The 14,993-nt window shown below is 37.2% G+C and overlaps 1 protein-coding gene across 1 annotated transcript in view; it reads left to right on the top strand.

Moving 5' to 3' along the window:
- Positions 1 to 271: 271 nt before the first annotated feature.
- ipo7 (importin 7) overlaps positions 272 to 14,993 on the top strand; it is a 32,712-nt gene continuing 17,990 nt past the window's right edge. Inside the window, exons 1-9 of the mRNA XM_059350871.1 lie at positions 272 to 469; positions 4,036 to 4,117; positions 10,300 to 10,453; positions 11,236 to 11,394; positions 11,487 to 11,643; positions 12,671 to 12,760; positions 12,857 to 12,951; positions 13,997 to 14,081; positions 14,177 to 14,311. Coding sequence (XP_059206854.1) covers positions 386 to 469; positions 4,036 to 4,117; positions 10,300 to 10,453; positions 11,236 to 11,394; positions 11,487 to 11,643; positions 12,671 to 12,760; positions 12,857 to 12,951; positions 13,997 to 14,081; positions 14,177 to 14,311 — 1,041 coding nt within the window. The 5' untranslated portion in view covers positions 272 to 385. The remainder of the gene's footprint in view (positions 470 to 4,035; positions 4,118 to 10,299; positions 10,454 to 11,235; positions 11,395 to 11,486; positions 11,644 to 12,670; positions 12,761 to 12,856; positions 12,952 to 13,996; positions 14,082 to 14,176; positions 14,312 to 14,993) is intronic.

Below are 14,993 nucleotides of genomic sequence, written 5' to 3'. Positions count from 1 at the left end.
GAGTTATCATGGTGGAAATGAACAAGAAATTGAGGAACAATGGTCTAATATTTTTTTCCATAAGTGTACAAATATATTTTTTTCCTAGAATGATGGTAACCAGTAGGGGCTCACCTTCCCTCTCTCTTTCTCTTTGTACATATTATGGTCTGGTTCTGCCAGTCATGCTGAAAACTACAACTACTGAAAACTACAACTCCCACAACTAACCGACCGCCGCCGGATGTTCGTGTTGCACAAATTTGGCGCTGATCTATCCGGGTACTTTATCCACTGCTTCCTTTCGCGCCGGGTAACCGGAGAGCCGTGCGTCCATGTGCGCAGTGACTGGGAACTGATAGACGTCTGAAATATTAAAATCCGAGCCGTAAACAGAGTTCTCGTGATGGATCCTGAAGCTTTGGTCGAAGCCCTTCGGGGGACGATGGACCCCAACCTGCGGGAGGCCGCGGAGAGACAGCTGAACGAGGTAAAAAGTTGAGATTAGCCCTTAATGGTGATGGAGGTTGTGGCGCGGCTGGTCTCGCTGCGGGCCTCGATCCCTTCACAACATCAAGATGGAGCAGATCAGCAGCCTGCCGAAACCTTGACACGTTAAAACCCAAACCCCGCCGCTCGACAAGTATTAAGATCCTTATGGACACATTCATATCACCATTGTTGACCCGTTCACACGATCTCGGTGCTATTTTTTTCCATTTCGATGACACACTCTTGTGCCATGAGCCAGCTGTGTCGCTAATGCTAAACAAGGCTTTCCCTTCTTGTCCCGCTGAAGAGGCAATTATTAGCTCTTGTCTTCACACTCACTTACGGGTTGAAAGTTTTGACTCATTTCGGAGCTGACACGACACAAGAATAACATGGCTGGTGTGTTACACAACAAGTAAACTGGAGTGAAATGTGGGGCATGTGCTAGTTAGCGTGTTTTAACAGCAGGATGCCTCGTTGTGCGGCTAATATCGGCGGCTACTTCTTTTTTAAAGGTTTTTTTTTTTTTTGCTTTATTAGACTAGGACAGATTGAAAGGGGAAGACATGCGTCAGGTCGGATTCGAACCCGGGTCCGCAGACTCAGCTTTAGCCAGTGTGAGCTGGTGTGTGTGTGTGTGTGACCGGGACGCCCCAGCTAGCTAACTTCTATTTTTTTTTAAAGATTATTTTTTGGGTATTTGTCATGCTTTATTACACAAGGGCAGATTGAAAGGGGGACAATGAGGGGAATACATGCGTCAGGCCGGATTCGAACCCGGGTCCGCAGACTCAGCTTTAGCCAGTGTGAGCTGGTGTGTGTGTGTGACCGGGACGCCCCAGCTAGCTAACTTCTTTTTTTTTTTTTTTTACGTATTATTGTTACTATAAATGTTACTATTTTTTTGGTATTTGTCATGCTGTATCACACTGACAGATTGAAAGGGGGACAATGAGGGGAAGACATGTGTCAGGCCGGATTCGAACCCGGGTCCGCCGCAGCAGCAAGCACTCAGCTTTAGCTCCACCAGCTAACTTCTTGCTGGATGAGCTCCGCTACATAGCTGCTGCTCACGTGTCACTGTGACAAGCCCTGAAGTGATGACATTATTCAGCAACGCAATAAAAATTAACATGAGCCAACCTTTACCGTGGCTGCCCTTATTATTATATGATCAGTGGCTGTGTAGCTACGTTGTAACAAATGTAATAAAATAGAGTTTTAGGTGAGCCGAGCCCGAGCTCCATGTGAGCTAATAACTTAGTTAGCAACACTGTCGTCGGGCTATTTAAAAAGTCCCCACTTCCGCAAATCATGTCCTTATTTTGACTTTATATCGTGTGTCTAACCACATAACTTGAGGGTAGTTACACAACTTGTTTTTGTCTTCTCATAATTGCTGTTGAAATTTAGTATTAGAAGTGTAATAGCTAAAGTTTGAGACTGGGGCTGTTAACTTTGACCATAACGGGACGATATGGAGTCTCCTGTTTTCACACATACACTACAGGCAAAAAATGTTTGGAAGCAACTTAAATTTTTCTGTTCACAATGGCTTTCTTAAAAACCAGTATGGATTCTTTGGAATTTTGGATGTTTTTACTGCATTATAAGACTTTACCTTTTATTGAATTGAACCTTTGCTGAACCAGAAACAGAAAAGAAGGGCTTAGTTTTAGGGTTGAGAAGATTTGGAAGAGTCACAACTTCAGTGCAAAAGTAAAAAAACAAATCACAGCTTCATTATTCACTTTAGCTCTTTGGCTTTTGAGAGTTTGGATACAAAAATCCCAAATAAATCTCAACTGTGTTCATATCTCTGACAAAAGAAACAAGAGTTCAGATTTATACATTAAAGAAAGAAGGATACACAAAGTCTAAGCAATAAAAACCGAAATACCTGATAATTATAGTAAAATGTGTTCTAATAAGTGACTATATATAATAATAATAATAATAATAATATAATATATATAATAATCACCTTTATTTTGTTGCAAAACATAGCAATGAAACTATGATTTTTTTTGTACAAATTTGATCTTGCTTCCAAACTTTTGGCCTCTAGTGTACGTATATATTTTTGGGTTTCCCCCCTAAAATATCTATCAGTAATTATCGAAGGTTTCCTACATAAAATAACTTGAAGCATTCATGTCATGGTTTCAAATGACTTTTCCCAGAACATGTTTGGAGTTACTGATTGTCTTTTGATCGTCCTATTGTTGGAGATTAAATGCATGCAGGGCAGATTTAAAGTCCAATGTGGTTTGACTTTACATTAGACAGTGAAATCACAATGCCATGATGATTAACCTCTATCTTCTTGTACATCTCTGCTCCTGTTGGTCTCAGAGTTGAATTGAAATGGATGAGATTCATCATGAACTAAAGCCTATTTTGTCTTTAATTCAAGTGATAATAACCCAGTCATCATAGTACACGTGTTTAGTATGTTTTGCCCCTTCCTCTCTGTCTATTTTTGACACTTCAAGGGTCTTGGGTTGTTTTTTACTCCCACATCATGCATTGATGGTGATGGCTCACTTGAATGGCATAGCTTGGAGAGTGTTCTTACACAGCTGGCTGGAGTTATTTGAGTTGTGAACAGACCAAAAAAAACTTGTCTTCTGGAGGAGGATGGAGTAAATCTGTTGGAGAGCATAGTTTCTAAATACAGAGCTTTGCTTAGTCATAAACTCTGACTTTGTTTTTCATGGAAAATGGCCAGATAAAAACTGAATAAGGCTTGACAAAATGCTGAAAGGCATTGCATATTATCTGTAAAAAATATATTTTGATACATTGGAGCAGCCTTGTAGTTTAAAGCACTTTAAAGGATATAATGCAGCTGGATTTTTGGAGGTGGCAGTAAATCAGAAATGACCTTTTTGTCATTTTATCACTTAGTCATGTTATTTAGAAAATTTTAGATTTATTGTCCCAAAGGGGAAATTCATTTTCACATCACATTATCATCAACAACAAAAACATCACACAGCACATGACATAGGGACATTTATATGGCAAATAAAAATGACTTAGATTTATGTTTTAGTATTGACTAAAAAGACTCATACAGTTTAAGACCCTGGCTGGTAAATATCAGCATCCATTTTTATGCAAATTCATAATTTGACTCACTTATGTGGTATCCACCACAAGTCTGACAGTTGACAATTTCTGACATATGCTAGTGTTTTTAAAGACAATGGAGACATTGAGATTCTTTTTTCAGTGCACATAAACATGTAACAAAGCACAAAATTATTCATCAGTTTCAAAGGGTAACTGCAATATCCATTTTGTCCATAATATATAATGGACCTGCAATGTCACAAATGCATCCTCCCAATTATCATATTTACCAAACATCCTAAAGCCACGCTCATCTCCCAACAGCACATTAGTAGAAATCTATTGATAGCTGGAATAAGCGTTTATGCAAAATTATATGAAACCTACTTCTTGCAACAGGAAAACCGTATGAAAAATGATACTCTTAGTGTTGTTTCAGTGTTTATAACCGGTTTACCTTCAGCTGTTCTCAATTCTGCTTTTCAGGGTCACACCCAGGTAAACTTTGTGTCCACTCTGCTGCGTGTCACCATGTCTGATCAGCTGGATCTGCCGGTCAGGCAAGCAGGTGAGTCCAACCTTTTGTCATGTAAACAAAAAAACAAAAATAGTTCTGCATTTGGTAAAATATGGTCTTGGATAAAGCATAAAACCAGCTCTGCATGATAGATTAATAACTGAACATAAAGATGAAGTCCCTTCCATCTGCTGGTGGCCTCAGGCGAGGAAACGGCACATCTTTGACTGAGTCAACTGATTTGTTTATCAGAGTTGTGCGAGCTATGACTTTAAAAGCTGAGGTAGACATTCTGCACAAACGGGTTAAGGTGCCAGATGTGCCCTGGCGAAAACAGCTTATAGGGGAAAATATGTTTGGAAGTAGAAGTCTAAAAGCAGATCCACTGGTTTGCTCTACATTGAGATTAAACCCACACATAAAAATATGTAAACAATCCCTGGTGGAGCTAGATCAGGGATGGGCAACTGGAGGCCCGGGGACCGCATACGGCCCGCACCCTCACTTGAAGTGGCCCTCATTACAACTACATGCATTTGAGCATGAAATCTTAAAAGTGCAGTGTAGAAATGCACAAAATTACTTCTTGCAATTAATGTTGGTCTGCTGTTCTTGCACTGAAAACAAAAGAAATCACAGTAAGTGGTTATTTTTTATTTGCTTCAGACCTTTTGTTTTCCTATTTATACTGTTATACACTGCAAATTATTTGGTTCTTAAGATAAAATGAGCTTTAGATTTAGAAGTGTTGATAATTTATCTTGTTTTAAGAGTTAATTTCTTATTTAAAGCGTTCAACATGTTTATTTCTAGATTTAATCATCTTAATTCAAGAAATCTTGTCAAGGTAAATTATCTGTCCATGCAGCAAGATCATTTCCCACAGATTTAGTGTTTTTATCTTGTTTTTAGACACACCTTTTTTGCAGTGTACATGCATTTGAGCATGCAATATGTTGAGTTACTGCAGTGTAAACATATTTAAAATTGCAGTTTCATCATATCTGGTTAAGTACACAGTCCTATATTAAGTCGCCCATCCCTGAGCTAGATAAATACTTGACCTGGTCTAATGTTGTACTTTAAACTTTAGCAATTCAAAACTCAAACGGAATAGAAAATGACACTTGCTTAAGAAATGATGTTGTGCTTTTCTATTTTTCTCGGTAGGTAGTGTTCTTTTAAAACAATGTTATGACCAGCAGTGTGGGCTCTTGTTTTTGTTTATTTATTTTTACCCCCTTCGCATTAACTGGATCCACATTTGGTTGTTGAAGGACTCTCAGCACTGTGACTTACGACTTTATCCTGCATCTGACTCCAAACGTGTCCGATTGCACGATACGACAAACGGAGTAGATATTCTCCATGATCCCAAGTTAAACAGGTCACTTATATAATGGTTTCTAAAAGGATAATTTAGCGATGTTACATGATTCACACTTGTGTTTTTGTGAGGCTAAAGTGCCACGCTGAAGAGCAGTGGACACGTGGAGTCGGTTAAATATAGCTTGTTTTGCTCCAGTCAAATGGTGCTCTGTGAGGAAGGTATAAATGGAGGGGGGAAAAATAATCAGCGTTCAAAGGTAGGATCTTGACAAGTTGTTGCAGAGAGTACACAGATGGTATCTGGATTGTTGTGTATCCGTCTCCCAAGTATTCATTGCTGCGCTAGCAAATTAAGCCGTTATGGAGCTGTGTTTTAGTGCAATAAATTACTTCTCCAGCTGGAGGGAAAAGGTCTGACGGTGTTTAAAGCAGAATAGAGGAGCAGCTCCTCCACACGGCAGACGGGTCATTCTAATGAACATGGTGCAGCTCATAGCAATAACCCAGGAGCATTGAATACATATTGTCTTTGACCCTTTATAACGTATACAATCTAAAGTCACTGTTTAAGAGGGATTTATAATCCATTTAAAAAATGTAAGGTCTTTTCTGACATTTTTAGAGACACTGTGAGCAAAATTTATTACCGTAACACATTTTAAAATAGAAATAAAAAAACAACTTTTTTTTTGTTTGTCAAGCACATAAATATGCTCAAGGGTAGCTGGTATCACCAAAATGTATTTTATTAAAATACACACATATTTTAATGCAAACAATTCTATCATTACTGGACCATCCAACCATCAATTTTATTCAGATTTTGTTCTTTATACATTGTTTAAACCATTATGTTTGCTTATATTCTGTTAAATTATACATTTTTAAGCAAATGTATATTTCTTTTTATAAAGTTTATTAAATATTTATTGTATATAAGTGTGGGGGAAACCATGACATTTTTATCTGGACGCATTACGGTAATGAATTTGTGAATCAAAAATATAGAAAATATTATTTTAGCACAAAATGATGAATTGTGCCTCATTATGGCTATATTGTTAATTCATATAAAAGTGAAATATATTTAGTTTAATAAAGTATGTCCTTATAATCTTTACAGACAGAACTTAGACTGGCTTCATGAGAATCACCCAGACTCTGTGGTGAAGTGAAGCTGATTATAAATGGATATTATCCAAACTTTTGTACAACCCTGATTCTAGAAAAGTTGGGTATTTAAAGGTAAATAAAACATGGTGATAATTCGCTCATTCTTTGAAAAATAATCAATTGGAAACTTGAGTGACTAATAAACTTATACACTCTGAATTTGATGCATTTTGTTTTTATTTACATTTTAAACCTCTGTAGTCCAGGAGATTTTGGTTCAAATTTGTCAACTTCCTATGCAGAGCCACTGAGAGTCCATCGGATAAATTAGATTTATGGACAGGAAGTAAATTACTTCTTGAAAATGTCTACCTGCATGTAACTGCTGGGAGCCCAACAAATGATTGGCATGTGCTCAGGTTTTATTCAACTTTTTCCAAAACACAATATCACAGATAAATTACTTCTTTGTTAAACCTCTGAAGTCCAGCAGGTTTTGGTTCAAATTTGTCAACTTCCTATGCATTTGTTTCTGTCTCTGTTCAGCATCTTTCAGTCTGTCCTTACATCACATGCATGGCTCCTTTTTCTCCACACAAACTTGGCTATCAGTCAGATTTAAAATTTTATTTTAATTAACAAAGTATAAAGCTGCCAGGAACCCAAAATACAAACAAAAGACACAGGTGTCTATGGAAATGTAACTTTTTTTTAAATTTATTTTTTATTTTTTTTACCATTTATACGCACAAAAACAGCAGGAAAAAAAATAATAAATAATAAGACTACAAAACAGTATTTGCATGTAAATTAAAAATGGTAATAGTTTTCATTGTAGAAAGAAAATTCCCATTTTAAAAATGGTCTAGAAACATAAATGTCACACTGTGAAAACTCCTATGATTGAACTTTCAACTGGCTTTCTCAGCTTGTCTACATATCATATATAAATAAAGTTATTACTGTAAATAAAACGTGTATTTTCAATAAATAGATGGACTCCAGAGGGTTAAACCGCATCCTAACTTCTTTGGAAGTTGGCTTGCAGAAGTCCGTAAACTTTGATTAGTCTGATTCATTGAACTTCTCTCTGGTTTGATGTTTGCAGGCCAACAGAGAAGATAACAGCCAGTCTGCTTCTTTTATGATCATTTTATTCTCTTGGCAGTCATGATATCATTTTCAGTGACTAGATTGATAAAATTCCTTAATCGTAGTTGTTTTATAAGAGACGGCATGATTGAATGTGGGTTTGAGTTGTTTTTGAATCAGTATTGGCAGCGTTTACAGTGTGGTGAGTTTTAGAGATCTCCCTGCCAACCGAATACAAAGGAGCTAAATCAAATTTAGTGTGTGTTGGTCAAAGCTTTAAAAAAAAACAAAAAAAAAAACCCCACTGCTGTCAACAATTGTTGACGTGTCCGTTCCATACGTTTCACTTGTATTTGTGTGCAGAAATAACTTTAACCATAAAAACTCGTCGCACAAGGACACAAAGAAAAGCTTCACAACCTGCACAGCTACCAGGGTTTATTGAGTACTGAGGGGTTTTTATGCTTTGTATTTATAAAAAACACAAATAATGAGCTCTGTGTGTGTGTGTGTGTGTGTGTGTGTGTGTGTGTGTTTTTTAGATGGACACTTAGGTTATTTTAAGTTATTCATTCATGACAACCTTTTAATATGTTCCTGCTTTTTAGGCTTTTTATGCTTTTTATGTAGTTTACTGAAGTTAACCCTCTGGAGTCCATCTATTTATTGAAAATACACGTTTCATTTACAGTAATAACTTTATTTATATATGATATGTAGACAAGCTGAGAAAGCCAGTTGAAAGTTCAATCATAGGAGCTTTCACAGTGTGACATTTATGTTTTTAGACCATTTTTAAAATGTGAATTTTCTTTTTTTTAAACTTACATTTTTATTGAAATTTTTCAGCTCCACATGTAAAACATCAAAGTATACATATAGATCCATGTATTACATCCTATGGGTGAAGCGGTTGAAAAAATCGGATACAACTAAAAAGAGAACAACAGTCATGGCTACATGCCTCCATTATTAAATTACGCTGTATAGTGAATTTTCTTTCTGCAATGTAAAGTATTACTATTTTTAATTTACATGCAAAAAGACTGTTTTGTACTTTTATTAGGGTTTTTTTCTGCTGTTTTTGTGTGTATAAATGGTGTAAAAAAAAAAAATAGTACATTTTCATAGACACCTTGTGTCTTTTGTTTGTATTTTGGGTTCCTGGCAGCTTTATACTTAATTAAAATAAAATGAAAAATCTGACTGATAGCTAGTTTGTGTGGAGAAAAAGGAGCCATGCATGTGATGTAAGGACAGACTGAAAGATGCTAAACAGAGACAGAAATTAATGCATAGGAAGTTGACAAATTATAACCAAACCTCCTGGACTTCAGAGGTTTAACAAAGAAGTCATTTATCTGTGATATTGTGTTTTGGAAAAAGTTGAATAAAACCTGAGCACATGCAAATCATTTGTTGGGCTCCCAGCAGTTACATGCAGGTACATTTTCAAGAAGTAACCTCCTTCCTGTCCATAAATCTAATTTATCCGATGGACTCTGTGTGGCTGTGCCGTGTCGGCCCTAGTGTGGTTTGGTGGTCAGAGGGGAGGGAGGGGGTTTATGCTGGCTCAGCATTGATAGGCTGGATTATGATTGCCTGGCCACTGGTGTAGACATTAGTGTCAGCAGTCTGACGTCCGGCCCTCGCTCCTCGGCTCCCTCAGATGCCTCGCCCTGCCACACACAGGACTCAGAGCGGGGCCCCGCGGTGGAGATGTGAACCCAGCTGACACCCTCGTGCCACATTCAAAACTACTGAACCACAGACGGAAGAATTTATTCCTGCACCTTCGCTTTAGGTGGTTCTGAATTTACACCACAGTGTTGTACAACCTCATGATGATGTAAATGCAGTCGCTGTGATTGGTGCACATTTGGGAGTTGCCAGAGGTTTATAAGCCGGCTCAATTTAAAAATGGTACACTGCAAAAAAGGTGTGTCTAAAAACACTAAATCTGAGGGAAATGATCTTGCTGCATGGACAGATAATTTCACTTGGCAAGATTTCTTAAATTAAGATTATTAAATCTAGAAATAAGCATGCTGTACGCTTAAAATAAGAAATTAACTCTTAAAACAAGATAAATTAAAGCTGCAAGCAGAGTGCACTGCAAATTATTTCTTTCTTACCAAGATAAAAAAAACTTTAGATTTAGAAGTTTTAGATGATTTATCTTGTTTTAAGAGTTAATTTCTTATTTTAAATGTTCAACATGCTTATTTCTAGATTTAATAATCTTAATTTAAGAAATCTTGTCAAGGTAAATTATCTGTCCATGCAGCAAGATCTGTGTTTTTGTCTTGTTTTTAGACACTTTTTTTGCAGTGTACATAGTGATTTGCTTAGATTTTCCTCTGTAAAGCAGTTGGCACATAAATTACAGTGACTTGCAGATTCTGCTATTTTTTCCTCGGGAATGGAGAGCTTACTGAAATGTCAAACTCATCTTAAACTGAAATCTGCAGGTTTTAGGATCTTGTAAAAAAAATCAAGTGAATCTTAAATGTGTTGCATCACATGGCGGTCCCATTGGCCATGTGACTTTTTCCACCTCATACAGCTTAACAATTTCATTGATACCCTATTGGACTAGATACTTTCAGCATTTAAAAGATATTTCTATCTTTGTTTCAGCATGTTATGGGCGTGTCTTGCTGTTAAAGGGCTGACCCGTGTGTTCTCTTCCTGTCCAGGTGTGATCTACCTGAAGAACATGATAACCCAGCACTGGAGTGATGGTGACGGTACGGCCACAGAGACCGCCATCAATAACATCCCTGATGAGGACAGGCAGTTCATTCGAGACAACATAGTGGAGGCCATCATCCACTCCCCAGAGCGCATCAGGTAACCACACACACACACACACACACACACACACACACACCAGGGTTCATACAGGTGCTTAAAATGCTTGAATTGAAATGTTATATTTTCAAGGTTTAAAAAGTGCTTGGATTTTCTTTTTGGATCGGACTATATCCATCTATACACTATAGAACAGGGGTCTTAAACTCAAAGTACCTGGGGGCCACTGGAGGCAGTATCAAAATGACCAAAAAAGGACACAAAATTACTAAAACAAATACACAAAATGACAGAAAAAACTAAATTAATTAAAAAAGACACAAAATGACCAAAAAAGACACAAAATTACTAAAAAAAATACACAAAATGACAGAAAAAAAAAATTACTTAAAAAAGACACAAAATTACCAAAAAAGACACAAAATGACAGAAAAAACGAAATTACTTAAAGACACAAAATGACCAAAAAAGACACAAAATGACAGAAAAAACTAAATTACTTAAAGACACAAAATGACATTACATAACATTTCCACTTCTTCCGGTAACAACAACATGGCAGATAATAAACGCTCCGGTAGCATCTGCCTTTCTTTTTGTTAACGTCGTCATAGAAACAAGTGAAACAAAGCTCCAGCTGGAGCAATAAAGGGACCTTCCACACACAACACGGTAAAGAGACATTCATATAAAACTCACATTAAACTTTCATATCAAGGTGGGGGCCACAAAATATCGTCACGAGGGCCACAATTGACCCGCCAGTTTGAGACCCCAGTTCTTGATCAACCAACCTAAAACTGTACTTTTGAACTTGTCAGGGTCCAGTTGACGACATGTATCCACCACATGATCAAACACGACTACCCGGCCAAGTGGACGACCATCGTGGACAAGATCGGCTTCTACCTGCAGTCAGACAACAGCGCCGGCTGGCTGGGCATCCTGCTCTGTCTCTACCAGCTCGTCAAAAACTACGAGTAAGTCTCAGTCCTCAGTCCTAACTGTACCTTTTATTATACCACATGGCATTGTGTATGTGTGTCTGATGTACTGTGTGTATGTGAACCAGATATAAGAAACCAGAGGAGCGTCAGCCCCTGGTGGCCGCCATGCACATCTTCATGCCCATGCTGAAAGAACGCTTCATCCAGCTGCTCCCCGACCACTCCAGTGACTCTGTCCTCATCCAGAAACAGATCTTCAAAATCCTCTACGCCCTCTTCCAGGTAACAGCACAGTACAGTAAAGAATGAGAATGTGTTGAATAGTTTAGATCTCTGAGTAAAATTAGATAGAAAGATAGATTACGTTATTCATCCCAGAAGGGAAATTTGGTTGTCACAGCAGTCTGGTATTTAAGTACAATAAAATACTGAGGTAGAATAAATAAAAACAACAATAAAAAAAAACCACACAGAATAGAACAAGGACACTTAAGAAGTGAAAAAGATCATACAGCTATTGCTGTATGGGACCAGTGCTCGGTGCGATTGCCCCGAGGCCCTAATAACATAACAATGTGTCATATTTAGCCTGTGCAGGGTGTGCATACATAACATAATAACAGGATTACAGGATTTGTTTTCTTAACCCATTTAGGCCTAAAACGCCTGGAAAAAATGCCTGTAAAACCTCTGGGCGTTTCTAAAATAAGTCCCTAAAAAACCTGAAGTTTTTCTGGAAATTCAACAGAAGTGTCAACTCTTCCTACTAAATAATAGATTTTTCAGCCTCTGTAGCAGATAGAAATGAAATTCAAGAAGTATTTGAGAGATTATAGCTGTTGTATCTGAGCTCCCTCCGCTATAGTCGTCTTCCGCCATGATTTCAGTTCTGGAAAAGTCCCATGATGCATTGCGACACTCCCACATGTATTCTCAGTCTGTCTTTTTTTTAGTCATTTTGTCTTTTTTTTTTTTTTAGTCATTTTGTCTCTTTTTGTGTCCTTTTTTTAATCATTTTGTCTTTTTTTTTTTTGGTCATTTTGTGTCTTTTCTTGGTGATGATTTCAAAGTTCTGGAAAAGTCCCATGATGCATTGCGACACTCCCACATGTATTCGCATGCATTTCATTGGCCAAGAGGCTGAAAAATAGGTGTAAAAAACTACAAATACTACAAAACGACGTATCCGCTTTCCCGGCTTTAATGGTAGAATAACACAACAGCGCCCCCGGTTTTAATGGTAGAAATGCGGTAATGCTTTCCCGCCTTATATGGGTTAAATACCACTGACTGTTGCTGGTCTCCACAGTACAACCTGCCCCTGGAACTCATCAACAGACAGAACCTGACAGAGTGGATGGAGATCCTGAAGACAGTAGTGGACAGAGACGTGCCTCCGGTAAGACGAAGTGAATTTGTAACACGTTAATATCGCCAATCGGTCGTAAACTCTCCAGTTCTCCACCAGCTGACTGATCCTACGTTGTTTGTGCAGGAGACGATGCAGATAGATGAAGACGAGCGACCTGAGCTGCCGTGGTGGAAGTGTAAGAAATGGGCCCTTCACATCCTGGCTCGGTTGTTTGAGAGGTAAAAAGCCACTAAATGTTCCCTTAGAGTCATTATCTCAGTAGCCACATTTTACCACGATGACGCGCACACACACACACACACACACACACATACACACACACACTCTCACTCTTGTCCTTCTATCTTTGTGAGGGCCCATTTTGGAATAGTGAATTCCTTAGCAAGGTTATAATTATGAATCTTTTATCAGTTTTATTTTTAATTTCATTGTCAATTTTTGTTTTCAAATTCAGTTTTTTCAAATTCGTTTTTTAGAGTCAGTTTGCTAGTTTCAGTTTGGTATTTATTTTTTTACATTTTTGATTAGTTTTTAGTTTTTTTGTAATGGGGTATTTGTTGGGTGGGAGATTTAAAAAAAGGTCACAATCATTTTTTCCTTTATTTCCTTTGTCTTATCCATCTTCATGTATGAAAAAAGTAAAAAAAGGACGTTTTCACTATAATTTTAGTTAGTTTAGTTAGCTCAGGAGATTTTTGTTATTATACAGTTTTCTGTACACACACACACACACACACACACACAGACCCACAAGGTGAAACGCTGTCACCTGTGTTGCGGCTGGTAATTGCCACTTGTTGCTATAGGTTCAACCACAGAAGACATAAGAGGTCTTCAGGATTGTATCTTGACCTTGTAATTAAATCGTACAAGCATTTTTTTTTTTTTTAAGCACTTTATTTAATGTTACTGTTCTGTAACTTCAAAAATCTATAAACAACCAATCAATCCCACCCACCCACCCCTCATAAGGCCGAAATACATAATTAATAAAATAAGTAGAATTAAATGAAATGAAAAAAATAGATAATAATACATTAATAAAATGTAATTAATAAATCAAAATTTATTTTTTTTATTAAAAAAAATTTATTATTTTTTTTTAAAAAGGGCAAAAACGGAAAGGGGGGGGAAAAAAGACAGTTTATACTTTTATGTACAAACAAACAAACGCATATTGAAGCACTTACACTCTTATGCGTTCTCAATGAATTCTATGAAGTAAGCATTTTTTGACAACAAATATCCACTTTGTCTTTGCAGGTATGGAAGCCCAGGCAACACAACCAAAGAGTACGCAGAGTTTGCCGACCTTTTCCTCAAGGAATACGCAGTTCCTGCTGAGCAGGTAAGAGCTTCACGAGGCAGCAGCTTCAGTCTGAACCGAGTCTTTGAAGTCGACTCCACAAACCTAAGGAACGTCTTTGTACATGTGTCTTCTAGGTGCTGCTGAAAGTCTTATACCACTACAAGGAAAAGCAATATGTGGCTCCCAGAGTACTCCAACAGACGCTCAACTACATCAACCAGGGCATCGCACATGCTCTGACGTGGAGAAATCTCAAACCACACATCCAGGTACTGTCATAACCCGGCGGAGTGTTAATTCAACTCACATAGTGTTAAATTTAACACTTTTTCTGAGTTTATATAGTTCAAATTACTAAAAATTAGTTAAAATTACACTTTGAAAAATGTTAATATTTTTATATGTTAATATTTTAACTATTTAATGGTGTTAAATATTTGACACCCTTGGTGTTGTTTAATGACACCACATAAGTGCACTTTTAACTCCAAATTGTGGTATTCCTTTTCACTTTGAGTGTTAATTTTTTAGCATATATCGTGTTATTTTATGACTCAAAGTGTATTTTCAACACTAAAATCATGTTACTCCCTTTTACTGAGTGTTCATTTTTAACATACATTATGTTACTTTGACACATTAAAGTGTATTTTCAACCCTAAAATCATGTTATTTCCTTTCACTAATGTGATAATTAACATTCATTGTTTTGTTTTACGATACATTAAAAGTGCGTTCTGTCTTTAGCCGAACATACAAGTCACAAAATCTGAAAGTCAACTCCAACTGAAGTGAATGTAACTCAGGTGTTAACATGTAACAATGCTGACAGAAGCTTTTTGATCACTACAAGTGTTAAAACAACTCCAAAGCAATAACACTATAGATTTTGCTCTGTAGGCTATGACAAATACAGAACAGGACACAAAGGATGTCTAGAAATTAATGAAT

The sequence above is a fragment of the Centropristis striata genome, chromosome 2, assembly GCF_030273125.1.
Source record: "Centropristis striata isolate RG_2023a ecotype Rhode Island chromosome 2, C.striata_1.0, whole genome shotgun sequence".
NCBI lineage: Eukaryota > Metazoa > Chordata > Actinopteri > Perciformes > Serranidae > Centropristis > Centropristis striata.
This window is presented reverse-complemented; position numbering and strand designations above follow the sequence as displayed.